The sequence below is a fragment of the Propithecus coquereli genome, unplaced genomic scaffold (genome assembly GCF_000956105.1).
Source record: "Propithecus coquereli isolate 6110/MARCELLA unplaced genomic scaffold, Pcoq_1.0 Scaffold83, whole genome shotgun sequence".
NCBI lineage: Eukaryota > Metazoa > Chordata > Mammalia > Primates > Indriidae > Propithecus > Propithecus coquereli.
The window spans coordinates 2,794,775-2,814,802 of NW_012154507.1; the positions used below are offsets into that span (position 1 = coordinate 2,794,775).

Consider the following 20,028-nt stretch of genomic DNA (forward strand, 5'->3'; position numbering starts at 1 on the left):
GTGTTGCTGACATCTCAATTTAGATGTTACCAGAATGTTACCCAAATACAATATAGCTTTTTTGCTTTTTATATTTCGTGTAGCTAGCTAGGATGAGGACAGAAACACGACAAGCTAGGATTCTTACAGCTGCAGCAATGATTGACATTACTGAACAATCAGCATTTTAAGCATGTTTTATTCACTATCCTCGGCCCCTCATTTTTTTTTATTTTTTATTTTTATTTTTATTTTTTTGCTGGGGGAGAGGGTGGGAAGAGTACATAAGATCTGTCCAAACCTGATACTCGAGGAAATTCTGGTTTGGCACTTACGGTACCTTAGAAATTTAGCAACATGAATGCAGGGTGAGAGTTTTACCTTTTAGGAAACACCTGTAAAACATTAATAGGACTTGATCAACTCTGTGTGGTGCTGAGCCAGGGTTCTTCTACCTGTCAGCACTTCAGATCTGACACTGGCCTTGAAGTAATCCATGCTTCTGTGGAATAGCCCTGACCCATGGACCTTGTAGCCTTGCAGAGTACCCACCCCGCGTTCCTCCCTACCTTCATGGGGGAGCAGAGCAGGGGCAAAGGTTGTGTCTGCAGGACCAGTAGGAGGAGGCCATTTGATGACCAGTCCATGTGGTGGACTGGTATCTCTCACCCCTCACGTCTGTGATGGGCTGCCAATGCTGCTGCTCTGGGGACCACACTTGGAGAACTACTATGGCAGAGAAGAACTTGACAAGTCAACTTTCTGTCATTCACCTTTAGTATGCCTATCATCATACATATTCTGTCCTACATTTTGGCTGCTTTTTAGTGCATTCTAGAGTCTTGGCAGGCCTTAACATACTTCTTACTCTTAATTTTTTTTTTCTTCGAAGATTCTTTGAAAGAAAAAAGAAGTATGTCAAAGTGAAAAGCAGAGTCTGATTAGCTTTGGTTTTAAATCTTTGCCATTTCCTGTGCAATGCTGGAGGTTAAGTAACTTAGTTTCCCTGTGTACTAACTGGGGATGACTCAAGTTAGTCCTGTCATGAGAATAAATGAGGTAAAATCTGCAAAGCTTTTAGCATAGGGATTGAAATATAACAGGCACTCAAATTTTAGCAGTTACTGATACTATTTTTGCATGTTTTTAATAAGTACATTTTAGAATCATAGTCATTTTGTTAATCTAAATGAGGGAAGAATAGATCCAGACATTATTTGGTTGTCCCACCCGATCTTAGTATCTTCAAGATTTTTTCATATCCAGCTCAGCTTTTTAACTGGGATAGTGTTAACTGCTAGCAGAGGCCAATTCTCTTTTTGGCTTCTGTGTACAGAGGTTTGCTGCTGTTATAATGAGGATCCGTGAGCCCAGGACAACAGCTCTCATATTCAGCTCTGGGAAGATGGTCTGCACGGGAGCCAAAAGGTATGAGGAACCACCTTCCTTCCTTACCAGACAATTTAGTGTGTAAAACAAGGAAGCAGAGCATTGATGTCCTAAAGCACATGGTAGAAGCAAAATTCTTTTTTTTTTTTTTTCCCTGAAGAGTAAATTTCATGAAATGCCAAATTTGGGGGTTAAAAAACACTGTCTCATGATACTGATTTATGTCCCATATTTAACAGTCCCCGTTTCTAAACTGAGGGCACTTAACTGGGCTGTTACAACTTGTTTTTAAGATTTTTTTTTTTTTTTTTTTAGTTTTTTTAAAGCTACAGTAATGATAAAAGCATGTTATAAGCCTAGGGTAGTAGTTATTGTGGATTTTCCTTATTGCAGATAAATAGCTAGAACTGTCTAAAGGAGGTAAATTAGACATTTCTTGACTATTAGCTCAGGAGGCATCCGTGTAAAGACTCACTTTTCCTGGATCTCACACAGAGGAAGCCCTCTGCTGAGATACATTCTTTCACCATAAAACTTTCAGGGAGAGCTGTTCTTCCCTGTCAGTGTTAAAAGATAAGTAGCAAATCATCCTCCTTGAAAGGTTGTGCCAATTTCTCCTCATTGTAGAAACGTACTAAGTATTCACTTTCTCCTGTGAACACTGGGTGTCGATATTCTTTTATATTTGCTGATTTGATTGGCAAAAGTTTTTAATTTACATTTGATTTACTAGTGGGGTTAAATAACTTCATGAGCATGTTAACTGCTTACTGTGTCTTTTATCCAATATTCTATGGAAATATTTGTCTTTTGTTAGCTTCTTGTTTTATTTTTAATTTTCATTTTTAAATTATAGGTACCTAATAGTTGTATATATTTATGGGGCCCATGTAATGTTTTGATACAGGCGTACAATGTGTAATAATCAAATTGGGGTTATTGGGATATCCATCAACTCAAGCATTTGTCAGTTGTTAGTTTTTTGTATTTCAATATTTTCACCATTTTATACTGTAAATATTTTTCCCAGATTACTGTTTATAGTGTTTTAAACATAATTTAAATATTTTTGTGTATAGTCATTTAATTTTTTCTTGTTTCTATGTTTGATTTCATGCCTATGCATTCCCCATGCACAATATTACGTAAATATTGACTTCCATATATCTTTCTAGTCTTTTCTAAGTCTTGCTTTATGTTGGGGAAAGGATAATTGGTATAGTTGGTATTTTGATTCATCTAGAGCTTTCTCTAAATGATGGAAATGTTCTATATTTGTCCATTGTTGTAGCTATTAGTCACACGTGGCTATTGAGCACTTGAAATACAGCTAATACAACTGGGGGGCTGAATTTTTAATGTAAATTAATTGGACACAGCAGGTCTAGAATCTTATTTCAATATAAGATAATTTTCTTAATACGGTTGGTCAGTGCTCGGATACGTTTTTCGAAGAATCCATTCTTACTCCATTTTCCCCCAGTTTTACATATTTTCCCCCAGTTTTTACATATTAAGTTCTTGACATGTGTCTGAGTAAATTTTTGGATTTTCTCTTCTATTGATCTTTGGATCCCTGGTCCCAGAAATCTCTGTTTTTAAGTGACTATTGGATAATTGTGCATATGTCTGCAAACATGTTCATTTCAGCATTGTTTAAAACAGGGAAAACCACATATCTAAATATTAAATATCTAATAGGTTTTGATTTTAAATCATAAAGTGAAATTTTATCAGCCATATACATACACACATACATTGGAAAGATGGTCACATGGTGTTAAGCTGGTGTGGGATGGGAGTAGGAAACTAAATTGCAGGTTTACGATACAACTTTCATTGTAAAATATGCTCATACTGTGCAAACATCCATGAATATCTTTCCCTATCTGAATTTATTTGGTTCACTAAAATCAGATAGTGAAAGCTTGGTTAGTGAGTTCAGATAACAGGAGATAATTGTTATCCAAATATATTTGTAGTGAGTTGTGAGAATCTGGTTAGTAAAAGAGACACCAATATTATCCCCAAAACTTTATCTAAACCTATTCTTCAGTTGTAATAGCAAGAGCGAGGAATACCTGTTTGCATAGGAAAAGTGCAGAAGGTCAAATTTAAGTGGTTAACACCCACTGAATATGAGATTTCAAGGGTTTTTTTGGAGTTTTGTTTCGTTTTGTTTTGAGACAGAGTCCCGTTCTGTCACCCAGGCTGGAGAGCAGTGGCATCATAGCTCACCGCAACCTCAAACTCCCGGGATCAAGTCATCCTACTGCCTCAGCCTCCCGAGTAGCTGGTTCTACAGGCATGCACCACCACACCCAGCTAACTTTTTTTTATTTTTTGTAGAGACAGGGTCTTCCCATGTTGCTCAGGCTGGTCTCAAGCGATCCTCCTGCCACAGCCTACCAGAGTGCTAGGATTACAGGCATGAGCCACCTCTGAGATTTCAAGGTTTTTAATCTATTTTCTAATGTTTGCACAATGAACATGTATGTAGACTTTCAACTACTAGTTGTTTCAATAGGAACTTCTGTGTGTCCTTCTCAGGATATCACAGTTGATATCCTGAAAAAGTACAGGACTACACAAACTGTTAGAATTTGGACATATTTATGTTTGGGAAATAAGTCAGGCAAAATGTTCAAAGTGGAAACGGTTTCGCTGCTAACGTGGGGACAGGGCCTTGCTAAGGACATCTCAGGAGTTAGAAGTAGGTGAGGAGAATCAACGTTAAATGACGTGAAGTATATATGATGTAATTAATACACATGAGAGGGGGCAGTGTTGGTGAAGGATCGAAACAAGAGAATCAAACACTTCTTTTGGTCCAAGCAAACAAGTTTAAACTGGCTTTTCTTTCAGTACTTCTGGATTACAAGGTAACATGGGGATAACCCATAAGGGTGAAATTCACCAGATTCACTCACCAGGTGTTGCCCCCGTGAAACCCCCTGCTACTCACTGTTTTGTTTTGGCAATAACTGGTGCAAAGTATCTAATGAAAAATGGAGCCTCACGTCTCAGGACTTCACACTCTCTGACATGAACTTAGGGTTGGAGGAGGACAAACACTTGAAGAAATTCATCCACCTTTGTGGCTATGTCCTTCCTTTCTCATGTTGGGTATGCATTGAATGACAATTGTGTGAAAAAGCCTGAGCAAAACTAGGCAGGTTTTGAGGTATTTTAATATTATTGTTCTGGACAATTCGTTCCGTAAAGACCTAAAACTGATATCTTGTCTGTGCCCCATGATTAGCACATATCTTACCTCATGTGGATTTCTTTTGTATGCATGTGTCATTTTTGCTGCTGTTCCCATCTAAATGGCACACACTTTGAGACCAAATGGATGGTTCTCAAATGTTGTGAGCATCACAGTTGCCTAGAGAGCCTGTTAAAACAGATTGCTGAGTTCCCAGAGTTTCTGCAACCTGGGGCTTTGCATTTCTAAGAAGTCCCCAGGTGATGCTGCTGGTGTGAGGACACACTTTGAGAACCAGTTGAATAACTTTATCGAATAGCACTTTAAAGGAAAAAGTACCTTCTATGCGAAAGGTGACAAATTAAGACAAATTTGTTTATGGTTCAGTTCAACCAGTGTACATTGTACCAGACAGTTTACAAGGTGCTAGGGACAAAAGTATGGGAGGTAAGTCCTTCTCACAAAGCCTAGTTTCACAGTCTACACTGAAAGATAAACATGGTACAAATGGTAACAATACAACCAGGAAAGTGACTGCAACACAAGTAGAGGACGTAGTAATTAAGATATCTGTAAACATTTGTCCCTCCCCAGTGAAGAGCAGTCTCGACTTGCAGCGAGAAAGTATGCCCGTATCGTGCAGAAGCTTGGGTTCCCTGCCAGATTCCTCGATTTTAAAATTCAGAACATGGTTGGAAGCTGTGATGTGAGATTCTCCATCAGGCTGGAGGGTTTGGTGCTAACCCACCAGCAGTTCAGTAGGTATGGTGGTTATGTAGCCTAACTTTGAGTTTACCAAGATATTCAAGTTACATGATGGGCCATTTATATGATGTATTTTCCAGGGAAAGTTGATTTTTTTTAAAAGGGGGTGGGACACTGTAGGCAAAAAGGTTAATATGCTACGCCTGAGTCCTCACAGGTGACCATATATGCTCAATCTTTTGAAACAGTGGTTCTCGAACTTAAGCTGTCTGGGTGATTATAATACAATTTATTAAAACACACCTTCCTGGCTGGGCTTCATTACCAGAGATTTTGCTTGAATTTGCAGTCTTAAAGCTCACAGGTGATGCCATTGCTGCTGGCCAGAGGCCTGAAGGGCGAGACCTGATCTGTAGACTTACAATATCGCACACATGGCTTGTGATGGCACTGGCAAGAAAAGGCGTGTGAGGTGGGTGAGGCCAGGAGGGAGGAGCTGACAGGTGGTGAGGGGAGAAAAGGCTGGAGAGAAGATGAAGAAAAATGGCTGTAGCACGTTCTGTGCAAGCAATCCTATCTAGTTTGCATCCTATCTTGTTTGACTGGGGTGAGGTTGTGTGTGTAGTTGTAGCCCCCGTCTCAGCATCATCCTACGTGTATTCATTCCTCTTCCTCAGGGACTATCTCCAGCCTGCCTTCCTTCAGACTTCCCATCTCAACAGCCACTGCGCCTCCCCCGCCCCAGCTGCTCTGGCGCTTCTCCCGTCCAGCGTCCAGCACAGGCCCTCGGAGTGCAGTGGTGGAGGTTGACTGATAAACACCAAATCCCTCTGCCTGCTAAGATACACACCTGGGTCAAAGCATTTGGCTTGGTTTAGGATCACAGATGCTCTTAAATTCTCTTGATCAAGCTTGAATTTAAGTGCTTTCATTCTAACATTTTTTACCCTCTTTGCAATCTAGCAGGCATCCTGTTTAATAGTGTAGATGGGGATCATATAACTGTGCTTCCCTGACATTTGTTGGCTTTTGGTTTAGATATGATCTGAACAGAAGTTAAAAATTGCTTTGTTTTTCTGAACACTTAAAAAAAAAATTCTGGTTCATTCTGAGATATAGCTTTTATGACATGAATTAGACAGTGTTTATTTTTCTGATGGTATTTGCTTCATCAGTTTTTTCAACATATTATCGAGTGCCTCTGAGAGACCCCATTTTTCTAAAATCTGAGCACACTGTGAAGTCTCCCTGCTATGTAAGGCATATTGCCTCTTAGGTATCTGTCTGTCTTCAATCTTGGGATAATTTGCAGATTCACAGTGAAACCTTCATTTTTAAGAGTCCCTCCATCTCATCTTAAGCCATCTCATCTTCCAGACTCAAGTCTCAGGCCTCCAGCCTATCTTCCTCCAAATCAACTTACTCTGAACATTTACAGTAGCTCTGCCTGAACTCCAACGCGCATGTTGATGTTAGACTTGGCATTCTCCGGTCTGGCCATTTAGGGCTCTAAAATGATGCGTGCAGTTTCTTCCGAGTTTCCCTTCATTTCTTACCAACAGCAGCTTCCTCGCAAAGGAGATTTAAGTCTAGAGTAGGAGTGCCCCTTGTTACTACTGCTACCTTCTGAAAGATAAATTTCCCGTAGAGCACAATGAGAATTCATCAGACGCACTGCTTTTAGCCACTTGAAGTGGGCCCATCCCTGTTGTATCTTCCTCCTGGGCCAGTTTTATGATCTCACCCATCTTTTTTTTTTTAATCTTGCCGGGATTAATTAATTGCAATTAATTAATTGCTTTGCATTCCCACGGCTGTCTATTTCTAGTCTCATTCTTGCTTCCCTACATACTCTCCATCCAGCCTTTACCCCCAGGTTGTGGGTTACAACTCCAATGTGTGTATTCTCAACACCGGGGGCATTAAAAACATCTCTTTCTCAGCAGGTTTGAATCTTTAACATGAGGACTCTCTAATTGCCTGTAGATCTGTGGGGAACTATAGCACACTTCACACTATTATAACTGTCAGGTCAAGTTTGCCTTGTGTTAAAACCTCAAGTTCATTTAATTCCCCAGGTTCTGTGAATTTGTATACCAACATCTAATGATACAAGTATCTCCTTTTGTTACTGGGCACCTTCTCCATCAATCTTTCTGTGCCATCATCTTTAGGTTTTTTGTTTGTTTGTTTGTTTTTTGAGACAGAGTCTCACTCTGTTGCCTGGGCTAGAGTGTCATGGTGTTAGCCTAGCTCACAGCAACCTCAAACTCCTGGGCTCAAGTGATCCTCCTGCCTCGGCCTCCCAAGTAGCTGGGACTACAGGCACGCGCCACCATGCCTGGCTAATTTTTTCTATATATATTTTTAGTTGTCCGGCTAATTTCTTTCTATTTTTAGTAGAGATGAGGTCTTGCTCTTGCTCAGGCTGATCTCGAACCCCTGAGCTCTAGGGATCCTCCCACCTCGGCCTCCCAGAGTGCTCGGATTACAGGCATGAGCCACCGCGTCCGGCCTCATCTTCAGTTTTCTATGTATATTTTTCCCCTCTTTGCTCCAATTTTTAATTCAAAGATATCCTGATAACAAATATTAAGTGAATAAAATCTAGGTGACCACCATGTAGCACAAGTGAAGGTGATGATAGCAAGCTATGTAACTGCAGTCCCTCGCCCGCATAAAGCTCGGTGTCTAAAAGGAAAAATTAGCCTTCAAGCAACAGCAACACGAGATGGCAGCCACCGCAGACTCTGGAGTAAAAGTCCCTCGCAATTTCCAACTGTGGGAAGGCCTTGAAGAAGGGCAGAAAGGAGAAGGAGATGGCACAGTTAGCTGGGGTCTAGAAGATGACAAAGACATGCTTACAAGATGGACAGGGATGATAATTGGGCCTGCAAGAACAATCTATGAAAACCGAATATTCAGCCTTAAAACAGAATGTGGACCTAAATACTCAGAAGCACCCACCTTTGTAAGATTTGTAACAAAAATTAATATGAATGGAGTTAATAGTTCTAATGGAGTGGTGGACCCAAGAGCCATATCAGTGCTAGCAAAATGGCAGAATTCATATAGTGGCAAAGTTGTCCTAATGATGTCTAAAGAAAATATGAAACTCCCTCAGCTGCCTGAAGGACAGTGTTACAGCAATTAACCATAAAAGAAAAACCACAGGCCCTTCCCCTTCCCCCCTAATTGATTTAAGCAGTCTTCATTTTCCACAGTAGTTAATTTTTTAGATACATCTTGTAGACCTCAAAGTACTGGAAAGGGGCCAGGCGTGGTGGCTCACGCCTGTAACCCTAGCACTCTTGGAGACCGAGGCGAGAGGATCACTCGAGGTCAGGAGTTCGAGACCAGCCTGAGCAAGAGCGAGACCCTGTGTCTAATAAAAATAGAAATTAGACAACTAAAATATATAGAAAAAATTAGCGAGGCATGGTGGCGCATGCCTGTAGTCCCAGCTACTCAGGAGGCTGAGGCAGAAGGATTGCTCGAGCCCAGGAGTTTGAGGTTGCTGTGAGCTAGGCTAATGCCACGGCACTCTAGCCCAGGCAACAGTGAGACTCTGTCTTTAAAAAAAAAAAAAAAAAAAAAGTACTGGAAAGGAAGCTCCTATTCAAAGGCAATTTGTCTTAAGATACTATAAATGATACTAATTTTTGTCCATCTGAAATAAGTTGTGCTATAACAAAACCAGATAGGTCCATGACAATAATGAAATATGATACCTGTGTAGTTAAAGCCTCTCAGGGGGTTATGGGACCATAAAACAGGGCACTTAATGTAACTGGGGGTGGGTGGAGGCCAAGGAGATCTCTCCCTGGGGGAAGTGACATTGAAGGTCGAAACTTGAAGAATGAGTTAAAGTTGTGTTGGTCAAGAAATCGGCATGTGTTTGATATTCTAAATCTCTATGAAATGTTCTCCATCCCTAACCAAAACCAGTCTTTTTCTCTGCTTTACCCTTCTTTTGGAATGAGGCAGAGAATAGATAAAATTAAATCTTTAATCAGGAATTCATTATGCAGGTAACTTTAAGACTTTGGTTCTGAAAGCCAAATTCAGTTCACCATTTACGTAGCAAAATTGTTTGTTTTCTCTCTTCCCTCTTGGAGCCCTAAGATTAGGCTGGAAGATCAAATGAAAATCTTCTTCTGCATCCCCAGCCCTCATTTTCTTGGCATGGACCTCATGGCTCCTGGTGGGTTTTTCTGGGTTCCAGCTTGTATCATGGTCTCCCCAGTGTGGGGAAGTGGGTGGAAGCCTTGATGGACATCCTGCAAGAAGGCAGAGTGTGATGTTCCAGAAAGACCAGTCCATTCATACTTAGAAGGGTAGCCATACCACGGGGATGTACCTTTCTGGTGCCAATGAGGTTTCACATCTGCCGTTATGGGTCTTGCTCATAACAAGAACTGAACGGAGCTTTTCCACGTGGTCTGGATTCAGCCTTTAAGCGCAAAGATTCATGTGTACTATAGTGTTCCATTTCTTGTACGTCTTTTTATATCTCTTGTCCATTAGCCGTTATTTTGAAAATAGTTTTATTTTATCAGCTTCCCCTGACCTCCTGACTTCTTTTTGGTAGGTTCCACAACCCTTCTAGAAATCTGTCCTCTTCTCTAGGCCAGAGTGTGGAGAAGCAGTTCTTAAGCTCCTTCATCCTTTGCTCCTTGGATAAACCAAGTCACAATTAGTAATAAATATGAATGAGTTACTATTTATAGGAACAAATCCTGAATTTTGAAAACTTAGGATGGTTAAACTTTCTGTTTATATAGCACCTGTCCAAAAACGAATAGCAGTGGTCTAAAAATTTTTGTAGGTTCTAGTTGCCAAATATGTTTAATTTTAGCAGTTTATAAATGCTTATAAAATGTATTATTGGTAAACTTGGAAAAATCCAGAAAAATATGGCTATGTACTCTTATTGACAGACTTTTTTGGAAAGATGGAGAACGTTTAACCAATAAGATCTTAATACATCTGATACCCTAAGTCACCTTAATTTCTAATAATCTAAGATGGCTTGCCCTTGAAAAAAAATTATGACCAAAAATTAATTCTGTACTTGATTGCCATAAGATATTACCTAGGAAACTCAAGACTCTTTCATCAAGATAACCAAAAGGTTTTTGGTAAAATAGCTAACCTACTTACAACTGCTCTAATATGCACTTTAATATACTGGGTCTTGAATGTTATGGAAAAGTAGTTGAATAGTGCTAGTGTTAACTTTTTCCTTTTATTTCTTAACAGTTATGAACCTGAACTGTTTCCTGGCCTTATTTATAGAATGGTAAAACCACGAATTGTGTTGCTTATCTTTGTATCTGGAAAAGTTGTGTTGACAGGTAAGTCCTGAGATTTCATGACTTTCATAGAATTCAATAGTTGTGCATGTACTTTGCTTTTCCTCTTAAATAGCTTTGTTCATTATTATAAAGTAATTCTTGCTATTATAGAATGCCTGGAAAAATGAAAAGTAGAAAAGAATATAACATCACCCCGTCCCAATACCTAAAATTACAGAAATATGAAAAAGTCATTGTTTTGATATGTATTTCATCTTTACATTGTGCTTTTGAAAAAATCATTAGAATATATACAGCTTAATTCATTGTTACAAACCCTTCATGAAAGCTTTTAATGGCTGCACAATGTTCTAACACAGCGTTCAGCAAACTTTTCAGTAAAGGGCCAAATACTAAATATTTAAGGCTTTGTGAGTCATAAGGTCTGCTGCAACTACTGAACTCTGCCATTGTGGTGCGAAAGCAGCTATGGACACTACGTAAAGGAAGGGACTCTGAAATGCGAATTTCATATCATTCACATAACTTACATGTGTCATGTCATATTTTTTTTCCTAATCACTTAAAATATAAACATTCTTAGCTGACAGGCTTACAAGGACAGGCAGCAGGCTGGCTTTGGCCAGCAGGCCTATATTTCCTGACCCCATTCTAAGATGTCATGAATCAAATTTATTATGCCATTGTCAGAGATACAGATGTTCCTTTTTTGTTTGGTGTTTACAAATGGCACAGACATCTGGCTGTTTTGAAGTGTGGAGAATCGTTAGCGTGGATGCTCAAAAATGAGACTTTAAGGACATAACCATTTTATTCTTAGTACAATCGCCAAATTCTTTTACAAGGATGTACAGTACAGTTCTCCTATATCATATGTTCCTACCAGCAGTGTATCTAAATATCTTTTACCAAACGCTCAGCAGCATTTAAAACAAAATGGTACAAAAGAAGACTTTATAGATGAAAATTAACTCACTGCTTTAACTTGTAATCGGAAATAGAAATCAATCACCTTTCACCATATCCAATATATAGCATCTTATCTCTTGTAAAAGTGTATAAATAACTTATCTTTTTGTCTACTTAGTTTTTATTAGTTTTTTCCTAGGAATTTTTGTATGAGTTCACCAGAAAACTGTTAAAGATAGTTACTCCTTGCTACATTTGTGACTTTGTCCAGTTGACTTATTTTTGCCAATTTTTACAAAAAGGGTCTTAAAAAATTCTTGAGGGAATAGTTTGAAACTCTTTTCCATGCCATTCTTACCAAAGTTTGCTATTTTTGTCTAGTTTTGTCTGATTTTTACACATTTTACTCTTCTCTACCAAAATGAATGCCAAGTTGGTATGGCACACTATCACACTTACCCCACTGCAGCTCTTTCTCATGCTCTCTATAGCTCATAGGGCCAATTTCCCCTCATTACTTCTCTTTTTATGTTTAGCTCCTCTTGAATATTCTTCCAAATAAACTTCAGAATTCTATAAAATCTTGTTCAATCTAAAAAAAAATTTTTTTTTTATTACTTGAATTAGTTAAAGATTGATAGTTGGCCAGGTATGGTGGCTCATACCTGTAATCCTAGGACTATGGGAGGCTGAGGCAGGAGGATCACTTGAGCTCAGGAGCTCCAGACTAGCCTGAGCAAGAGTGAGACCTTGTTTCTACCAAAAAGAGTAAAAAATTAGCCGGGTGTGGTGGCGCATGCCTGTAGTCCCAGCTACTCTGAGGCTGGGGCAGAAGGATCGCTTGAGCCCAGGAGTTGGAGGTTTCAGGGAGCTATGATGACACCACTGTACTCTACTTAGGGCAACAGAGCAAGACTCTGTGTCAAAAAAAAAAAAAAAATCAGCATCCAGCAGAATGAAATGTCTGTTCTTAAGTCTCATAACTCTCAGTAGAGTTCTATAGTTTGCTTTTCTCTAGGAAATAACTTGATGTGTCTTCAAAGTGGGGAGAGTCTGTTTGGAATCCAAGAACCTTTGCAAAACTACAGTTGCTTATATGCCACCAATTTAAGAGTCTAAGTAATTAATACCCCCTAGAGACTAAAGAAGTTTACCTCTCTCTGTCCTAGAGGAAGGTGGTAAAACCTGCCAAGTAAATTGAATAGTAGAGATATCGTAGCCACATATATACCCTACTTAAGGAAACAAATTTTTCAAGACCCTTGGAAGGATACTTTCATATATGTACTATGTATTGTTACAAATCAATCTTATTAAAAGTGTAAATTGCCAAGTATAGGCGAAGTTCCTATTATAGGTTTCTTTACATATCCTTAACTCAGATCAGCTTTCCATTTACCCCAAATTTCTTTAAATGCTTTCATGTACACATTTGCTAGAATTTTCAAATCACAAATGTAAAGGACTGTCACTAGCACGAACTACTGAAGACCACATAGTACACTGCCCTTGGTTTTTGCTAAACACACAGAATAGGCAAATTTAAATTTCTTCATTCTTGCAAGATGTGGATCATCACTTTTCTGGAGGAAGGGATGAAATATATTAACTGAAATCCAAATTCTGCTTATATTATTAAGTAAAAGTCATAACTTACCACTGAAATAAATAATTATAATCTGTTGGGGTTCTACCTGTTTATGTCATATTGTCTTAAACTACCTTGCCTAGACCTTATATGGTTTGTTGCTTTTGCCTCAACCTTAGAAGACAAATATTCCTTATTCCTTAATCTTAGGTACCTAGAGACTCTTTTCACCTGCACAGGGATTAATAACTCAAGGGCTCACACCTGGGGAAAGGGACCAAGACAGTCTTCTTTTAGCCTCGCCCCTAAATTGAAGCTGGAGACGCTTGAATTGTCCCATGGAGTCCAGAGGCTCACACGTGGTCTAGTGCCACCTGGCAAGACCAGGCATTCTGCAGAGATATTCTGAAAGCAAGGTCCCAACAAGGATAACTTTTGACTAGAAAATGGCAAAATGTTGAAATTACAAATGCACTTGAGTTTGACTGTAGAAGATAATGGAGTCTGGCTCTAGCCTAGGTAGGAACTATAGAACACCAATGCTCATAGTACAAATGTGCAGTAATTTGAAACCATTATATCATGTGCCATTTGCAGGGCCTTTGAAAATAATTTATCCGTGTAAAATCCTTACTCCCCTGAGGTACCAAAGCTGCAACCACCATGTCCAAGCCTACTTCTGAATTGTTCTGATTATAGTTAAGTGAGCCGAAGACAAAGAGGACCTGCTGTCCTATGTAGTTATGGTCCCTGAGCAGAAGACAGTGGGACTTGGACCAAGCTTACACCATTTTCCCAGGTCTGTGCTTGTTTTCTATGACTGGTGTGACATTTAGGACCCATTTCTTTTCCCAAACCATAGTAAAATTAACAGTAGAGCTAGGTTCTGCTGGAATAATATACAACAAACAGCAAATATGTCAACTTTCACTTCTAAGATCAGGCATAATAATAGTTAACATGTGTTGGGGACTCACGTGCCAGGCACTGTGCTAAAATAAGGAAGAATTTTTACGTGGTGCCTAGTTAACTCTGAGGTTGAACTTTGTGCCTCAGTTTCCTCACTCATAAAATGGGGACAATAGAGAGGTTTAGTAACCTTAGCAACGTCAAGAAGCTTCATGTGATACAGTGCAGTGGGAATGTAAACGGCCTGGCCTCAGAACCACCCCCACTGTACTCGCTCTGTCTCCTGGCAATTTAGAAGTCTATGAAAACACCTGTGTGGTCTCCTGTACACCTACCTTCCTTGTCGCCTGAAGGAATGATCACTACTCTTAGTAGTGAGAGTCAGCAGGTGTGGTGGCTAAAAAGATGGACTGGAGACCAATTGTCCGGTTTGAATCCAGGCTCTACCATTCTTTGGCTGTGTAACCTTGGGTGAGTTTAAGTTCTCCACCTTGGTTTCCACATACATAAGATGCAGATGGCCATAGAAACTACCTCCTAAGTGTGGCAAGGAAGCAGAAAACAGTGCCTGGCACATGGTATCAACATTAGCTATTACCTCAGTGGAAACCCACTCGCCTGGCTTTTTTCTATCACTGCAAAAGACTGGAATGTTGCCGTGATGCCTTCCCCTGATATGGGAACGTGATGTCTTAAGAGGCTTTTGTAAAATGCTTCACATCTACTTATTTTCCTCCAGCATAAATGACTAAGAAGCTGGGTCGTCGTTCCTGAGGGCCACTCTCAGTCAGCTCAACATCAGTGGCTCTTGGAAATGAGTAGGCCAGAGGGCAGCAGGAAAATGTCCAGACTGACCAGCAAGTGAGCAGGCCAGGGACACAAAAGAATATCCCTGTCAATTATTACCGTTAATCCCCCCCAATAGCAAGCTTGTATATACCGTAAAAGGAGGGCCTCGAGGGTACACGTTTTTAAATGTGTAAGATTCTGACTTGTTTGCACACAAATGTGGCGTCACTTGGGAAAATAAGATGTGCAGTTATGACTTGGTGTAAGAACAGAATTGGAAAATCCAAGTAGTATTGGAGGCCATTATTGGGCTGGCTAAAAGGCAGGGATGAGCTTAGAGCCTTATTGACAAATGGCAGATATTTAGTAAATTTTGGATGCCTACCATGTACGTGTACTGTTAGGTGCTGAGGATACAAAGGTGAATATAACATACTTCCCATCTGACTGGAATCCAGCCCTGCTGAACGTGGCAGATTACGTGTCACTGGGCTCTTACAGAACCAAGTCATCACACGAGCTGTGTGTACTTGGACTAGCCATGCCAGTAAAATGGCTTTGGTTTTTATAAAATGTTGTGGACTTCTACAAACCTTAGTTCACATAACCCTTATCGCAAATCTGAGAAGGCCTATTGTCCTTATTTTACAGGTAAGGAAACCAAAAAGAGGTTGAGTAATTGATTTTTCTGTTATTTCAAAGCTAGCTAGTGGTAGAGCCGGCGTTTGAGCCCAGGTTGTGTGATCTGAAAGCCAGTCCTTTCTCTGGTACACGAGGCCACACCACTCCCACCTCAGTCACCAAGGTGAGCAATGGTGTTTGTTCCTCAAAGTTGCAGTCATTACAGCCTGAAGAAAAGGAATGGTAAGTTTAGCTTAAAAGGCAAGAGTCATCTAATTGGAGTCTGGTGCTACAAATTAAGGTTTTTCATTATTTACTTATTAATAGGACTATGGGGCCAGTTTAGGCTCTTTGAAAGTTTTGATACCAATATTTCAGTGACTAATGTTTGATTAAATTGACCAAATCCCCACATTTTAACACCCAGCTACAAATACTAGCAATGTTTATTTGATGACTTTTGGTGTAAAGGAAGGAGCACTGGATACATGAGCTTCTCTTGCACAGCTGCTACTTTATGGTTCAGGTAATACCAATTTCTTGGCCTCATTTTGCCTATCTATGAAATGAGGAAATTGTACTAATTTCCCTAAAGCCCTTTGTGTCTAAAATAGTATTTCTATGATATGTAATAACGATCACTTGCAGTGTCCATTCCCTCTTGGACAATGGGTATTTTCTGCTCCCCAGGGGACTCCAGGTAGTATACTCTTTGTGCTTGAATGCAATACTCTCATGTATGATTTTTTTTTTTACACATGTAAAAGTGTTATGGAAAAAAAGGTAAAGTACATGGTTGTCCAAAATACTGGACCTGGACACTGTTCCTTAGATGTAAGAAGAACCTTGGTTTGGTTTTTCCTGGGGGGTGGGGGAGCAGGTGTGTGTTTGCTGTACCTATTATGTTTCACTGTCTAACAAGAAGGTTGTCCCAGACAAATGTATACAGAAGCCAAAAAAGTCCATAAAACCGAGGTGGGGAGTCTCCCTTTATAATGGTCTTACTGCTTCACCAACTCACTTTTTGGTTTCTACAAAACTAATCTTTTTAGAAACTAAAATTTTAGTGCTATAACTAAAATCTGCTGAGACTTAAGGGGTTTTTCCTACCCAAAAAGTAGAGTTTCTCTTATCTAAGTCAGTAACACGCCCTCCTCTCCACCTCCCATCCTTGTGGGTGGAGACCCAGAGATAGTAAACTCCTTGGCCATGAATAAGTAACTTTTCACCCTTACCTCTTAAAAAAATTAAGCTTATAAGGACTTCATATTTGATTCTTTAATTTTTTAAACTTGAGGGGAATTCACAAACAAATTTAACCATTTTAAAGTGAACAGTTCAGTGGCATTTAGAACATTCACAATGTGAAATGTGAATGCACCGCTACCTCTACCTAGTTCTAAAACATTTCCATTGCTCCAAAATAAAATCCTGTATTATTAAACAGTTTGTCCCCATTTCCTTCTTCCCCCAGCCCCTGAAAACCACCAATCTGTATTCTCTCTACAGATGTAGCTATTCTGGATATTTCATATAAATGGAATCATAATATGTGGATTTTTGTGTCTGTCTTCTTTCACTTAGCATGCTTTTAAGGTTCATCCACATTGTAGCATGTGTCAGTACTTCATTTCTTTTCATGGATGAGTAATGTATGTATATACTACAAATTTTTATCTGTGGATGGGCATTTAGGCTGTTTCCACCTTTTGGCCATTTGAACAGCACTGCAATGAAAAAGCGTGTTATTTGAGTATCTCTTCTCAATTTGGGGGGATATTTACCTGCAGTGATGGGCTGAGTCATGTGCTCATTCTATAACTTCTTTAAGAACCACCAAAGTGTTTTCCAGCAGCTGAACCATTTTATATTTCCACCAACAATGTCTGGCGCTTCTAATTTCTCCACATTTTTGCTATCACTTATTTTCCTTTTTTTAAAAAAAAACCTCATCTTTAATTCTATTTTTTAATTTTTTTGTAGAGACAGGGTCTCACTATGTTGCCAGTCTGGTCTTGAACTCCTGCTCTGAAGCAATGTTACTGCTAGCATCCCCAAGTACTGGTCCTAATTTTCCACTGGCTTCTCAAATCTGTTGTACCTCCTTTTGGTAATTTCTTCTCATTAGTCCTGTAATTAAACCAGATAACCACTTCTCAGATTATTTCTGCTCTATTACTGTAGCCTTTCTCTTCCCCAACTTTATAGCTCTTAAGGAAGGGTCTTTATCAACTCGGGTATCTTCCATTTCTCTTCTTGCTAACAGTTTTTATATTCCTTTCATTAACCTCCTTCCTTCCTTGCCTCCAGCCCACAAAAAAATCAGATAATAGTGTCCTGATTAGCTCAAGCTCCATAAAATAAGTAGTTCTAGTCTATAACCCTTAGCATGATGTACCTGTATAACTTTGAAGGTGGAGGTAATGGTGGGTAGTGGTGGTGGTTGAGATGAATAAGGACTAATATTTCTCAAGCATGAAGACTGTATCTAATTCATGTTTTGTGGGAGTTTTTGTTTTTTGAGATAGGGTCTTGCTCTGTTGCCCAGGCTAGAGTGCAGTGGTGCTAATGTAGCTCAATGCAACCTTGACCTCCTGGGCTCAAGCAATCCTCCCACCTCAGCCTCTCAAGTAGCTGGCACTACAGGCACACACTATTGCGCCTGGCCAATTCTTAAACTATTTTTAGTAGAGAAGGGGTCTCAATATGTTGCCCAGTTGGTCTCGAACTCCTGGCCTCAAGTGATCTTCCTGCTTCCCAAAGTACTGGCATTACAGGTGTGAGCCCTAATTCATGGGTTTTTTTTTTAATCCCTATAATTCCTAAAGCAGTTATATTATGATAAAACATCTCTTGGAACCTAGGACTCTAAGACAGACAGTGGTACATCTTTTCCTTCTAATAATCCCTCCCCACGCACTGAAATTTAAAACTCTAGAATAGCTCCAGTTTTCCTCAATCTGTTAGTTAATATTAGGGAACCAAGATGTTAACTAGAGATGAGTAGATCAAAGGAAGTCCCCTTTGCTGGTACCTAACTGGCCCGCGTGTACTGTTCACTCTAGGGTCATAGTTGTGGCATACTTAGAGATAACATTCCATATTTCGTACTGAGCACCGTGTGTCTAAAGACCACACTCACATAGCAGAAGTTCTAAAAACTCTGCTGGAGAGTATGTGTTTTGTGGGAATGTGGCTTTAGTTGCCAAATTCTTTACCCAGAATAAACTCAGGTAAGTTAAAGACATCTCATCATATTAAAAGTAACTGGAGATGACACAATGAAATTTTAGTGTTAAGAACATTTTGGTATTTTTATAGTGAAGATTACATAAACTTGGATTTCTTTATAGGTGCCAAAGAACGTTCTGAGATCTATGAAGCATTTGAAAACATCTATCCTATTCTGAAAGGTTTTAGAAAAGCCTGAGTGTATCATTTAACACCTCACATTATACTAGTTTGAATATGTACATAAGCCCAGCACAAACAGCTGGATTCTTCTACCTTTAATTGTAGATGTTACAAGTATATCTTTGTTAAAGGGTAATTCTATGTAAGTAACTATGCCTAAGAAATGAAGAAAACTTCTTACTAAAAATGACTCTTGTATGTTATTTAAAAAACTGATCAAGTAACTTATTTAAGAATTTGAGAGGTTTAGAGCCTTGCTGGAATGATACAATAGCATTATTAAAACTTTAAGGCTCTGTTCTTAAATAACATGTTCTTTGAAAGCTTCAAATAACTGCATAAACTAGATACTATCTGTGATAATCATCATCTAGCAGGATAGAAGTGAACGTCTGTTTTTGGCCTTTTAAAATACTGAACATATCCTGACCATTAGGTAACAGGCACTGTGAAGGATGTCAGAATACAAATAAAACAAAAAAAACTAAAACCTTAAAACAAAAATCCTTTTGAAATGATCAGACAAAAAGATTTCTCACTTAAAAATCTTGAACTTTCAGGAACCATTCAAGTAGAGTGTAAACTCTATTTTGAAAACAACATAGGGAATTTTTTGCTTTTGCTTACTTTTATAATCCTACATAATTGTACTAAAATGAAATGGGTAAGACTAACAAGATGGAGGAACAAAGGACTCGGAATCGAGACCTAGTTTGTAGAATCATCAGCATCTGATGATGCTGTGGAGTTTAACAGGGAGAGAGGGGGCTAACATAACTCGTGGCTCTTGGCGCCAAGTGGTCAGTGATTATGTCCTTCACCAAGGTAGGAATCAGGTTTATGGGGAGATAGAGTTTAGTTTCTGACATGCTGAGTTTGCAGTGGTGGAACATCACTTAATACTTAGTAGGCAGTTCTAACTCTTGGGTTTGGAAATTGAAATTCAGCTAGAGAGACTAGTCAGGGCAATCTTCAATGGATAGCCTACTGAAATAATCCTTGAGAATCACCAGTCTAGATAATCTGACCTACACCCAAACCCACTTTTCGTCTTTTCCTTCTGTGGTTGAGAGCATTGGTCCCAAATTTTTTTTTTTTTTTTTTTCCGAAGACAAGAGTCTCACTCTGTTGCCTGGGCTACAGTGCCGTGACGTCAGCCTAGCTCACAGCAACCTCAAACTCCTGGGCTCAAGCAATCC

The 20,028-nt window shown here is 39.3% G+C and overlaps 2 protein-coding genes across 3 annotated transcripts in view; both read left to right on the forward strand.

Annotated features, from left to right (window-relative positions):
* The window catches only part of TBPL2 (TATA box binding protein like 2), a 26,411-nt gene extending 7,403 nt beyond the window's left edge, over positions 1-19,008 (forward strand). The window contains exons 4-7 of the mRNA XM_012663738.1: positions 1,316-1,407; positions 5,171-5,338; positions 10,544-10,638; positions 18,769-19,008. Coding sequence (XP_012519192.1) covers positions 1,316-1,407; positions 5,171-5,338; positions 10,544-10,638; positions 18,769-18,845 — 432 coding nt within the window. The 3' untranslated portion in view covers positions 18,846-19,008. The remainder of the gene's footprint in view (positions 1-1,315; positions 1,408-5,170; positions 5,339-10,543; positions 10,639-18,768) is intronic.
* On the forward strand, positions 8,013-8,522 carry LOC105825871 (ubiquitin-conjugating enzyme E2 variant 1-like). Of its 2 annotated transcripts, XM_012663776.1 has the most exons (2): positions 8,013-8,179; positions 8,306-8,522. In XM_012663776.1, the coding sequence occupies exons 1-2, from the start codon at positions 8,013-8,015 to the stop codon at positions 8,433-8,435; spliced, it is 297 nt and encodes a 98-aa protein (XP_012519230.1). In that variant the 3' UTR covers positions 8,436-8,522. The 2 variants fall into 2 exon arrangements, with proteins under 2 accessions (XP_012519230.1, XP_012519229.1); XM_012663775.1 differs by having other exon boundaries at positions 8,013-8,522.
* Positions 19,009-20,028: the final 1,020 nt, after the last annotated feature.

Coding starts and splice junctions, on each gene's coding strand:
- LOC105825871 (XM_012663775.1), top strand. CDS start 8,013: ATGGCAGCCACCGCAGACTCTGGAGTAAAAGTCCCTCGCAATTTCCAA.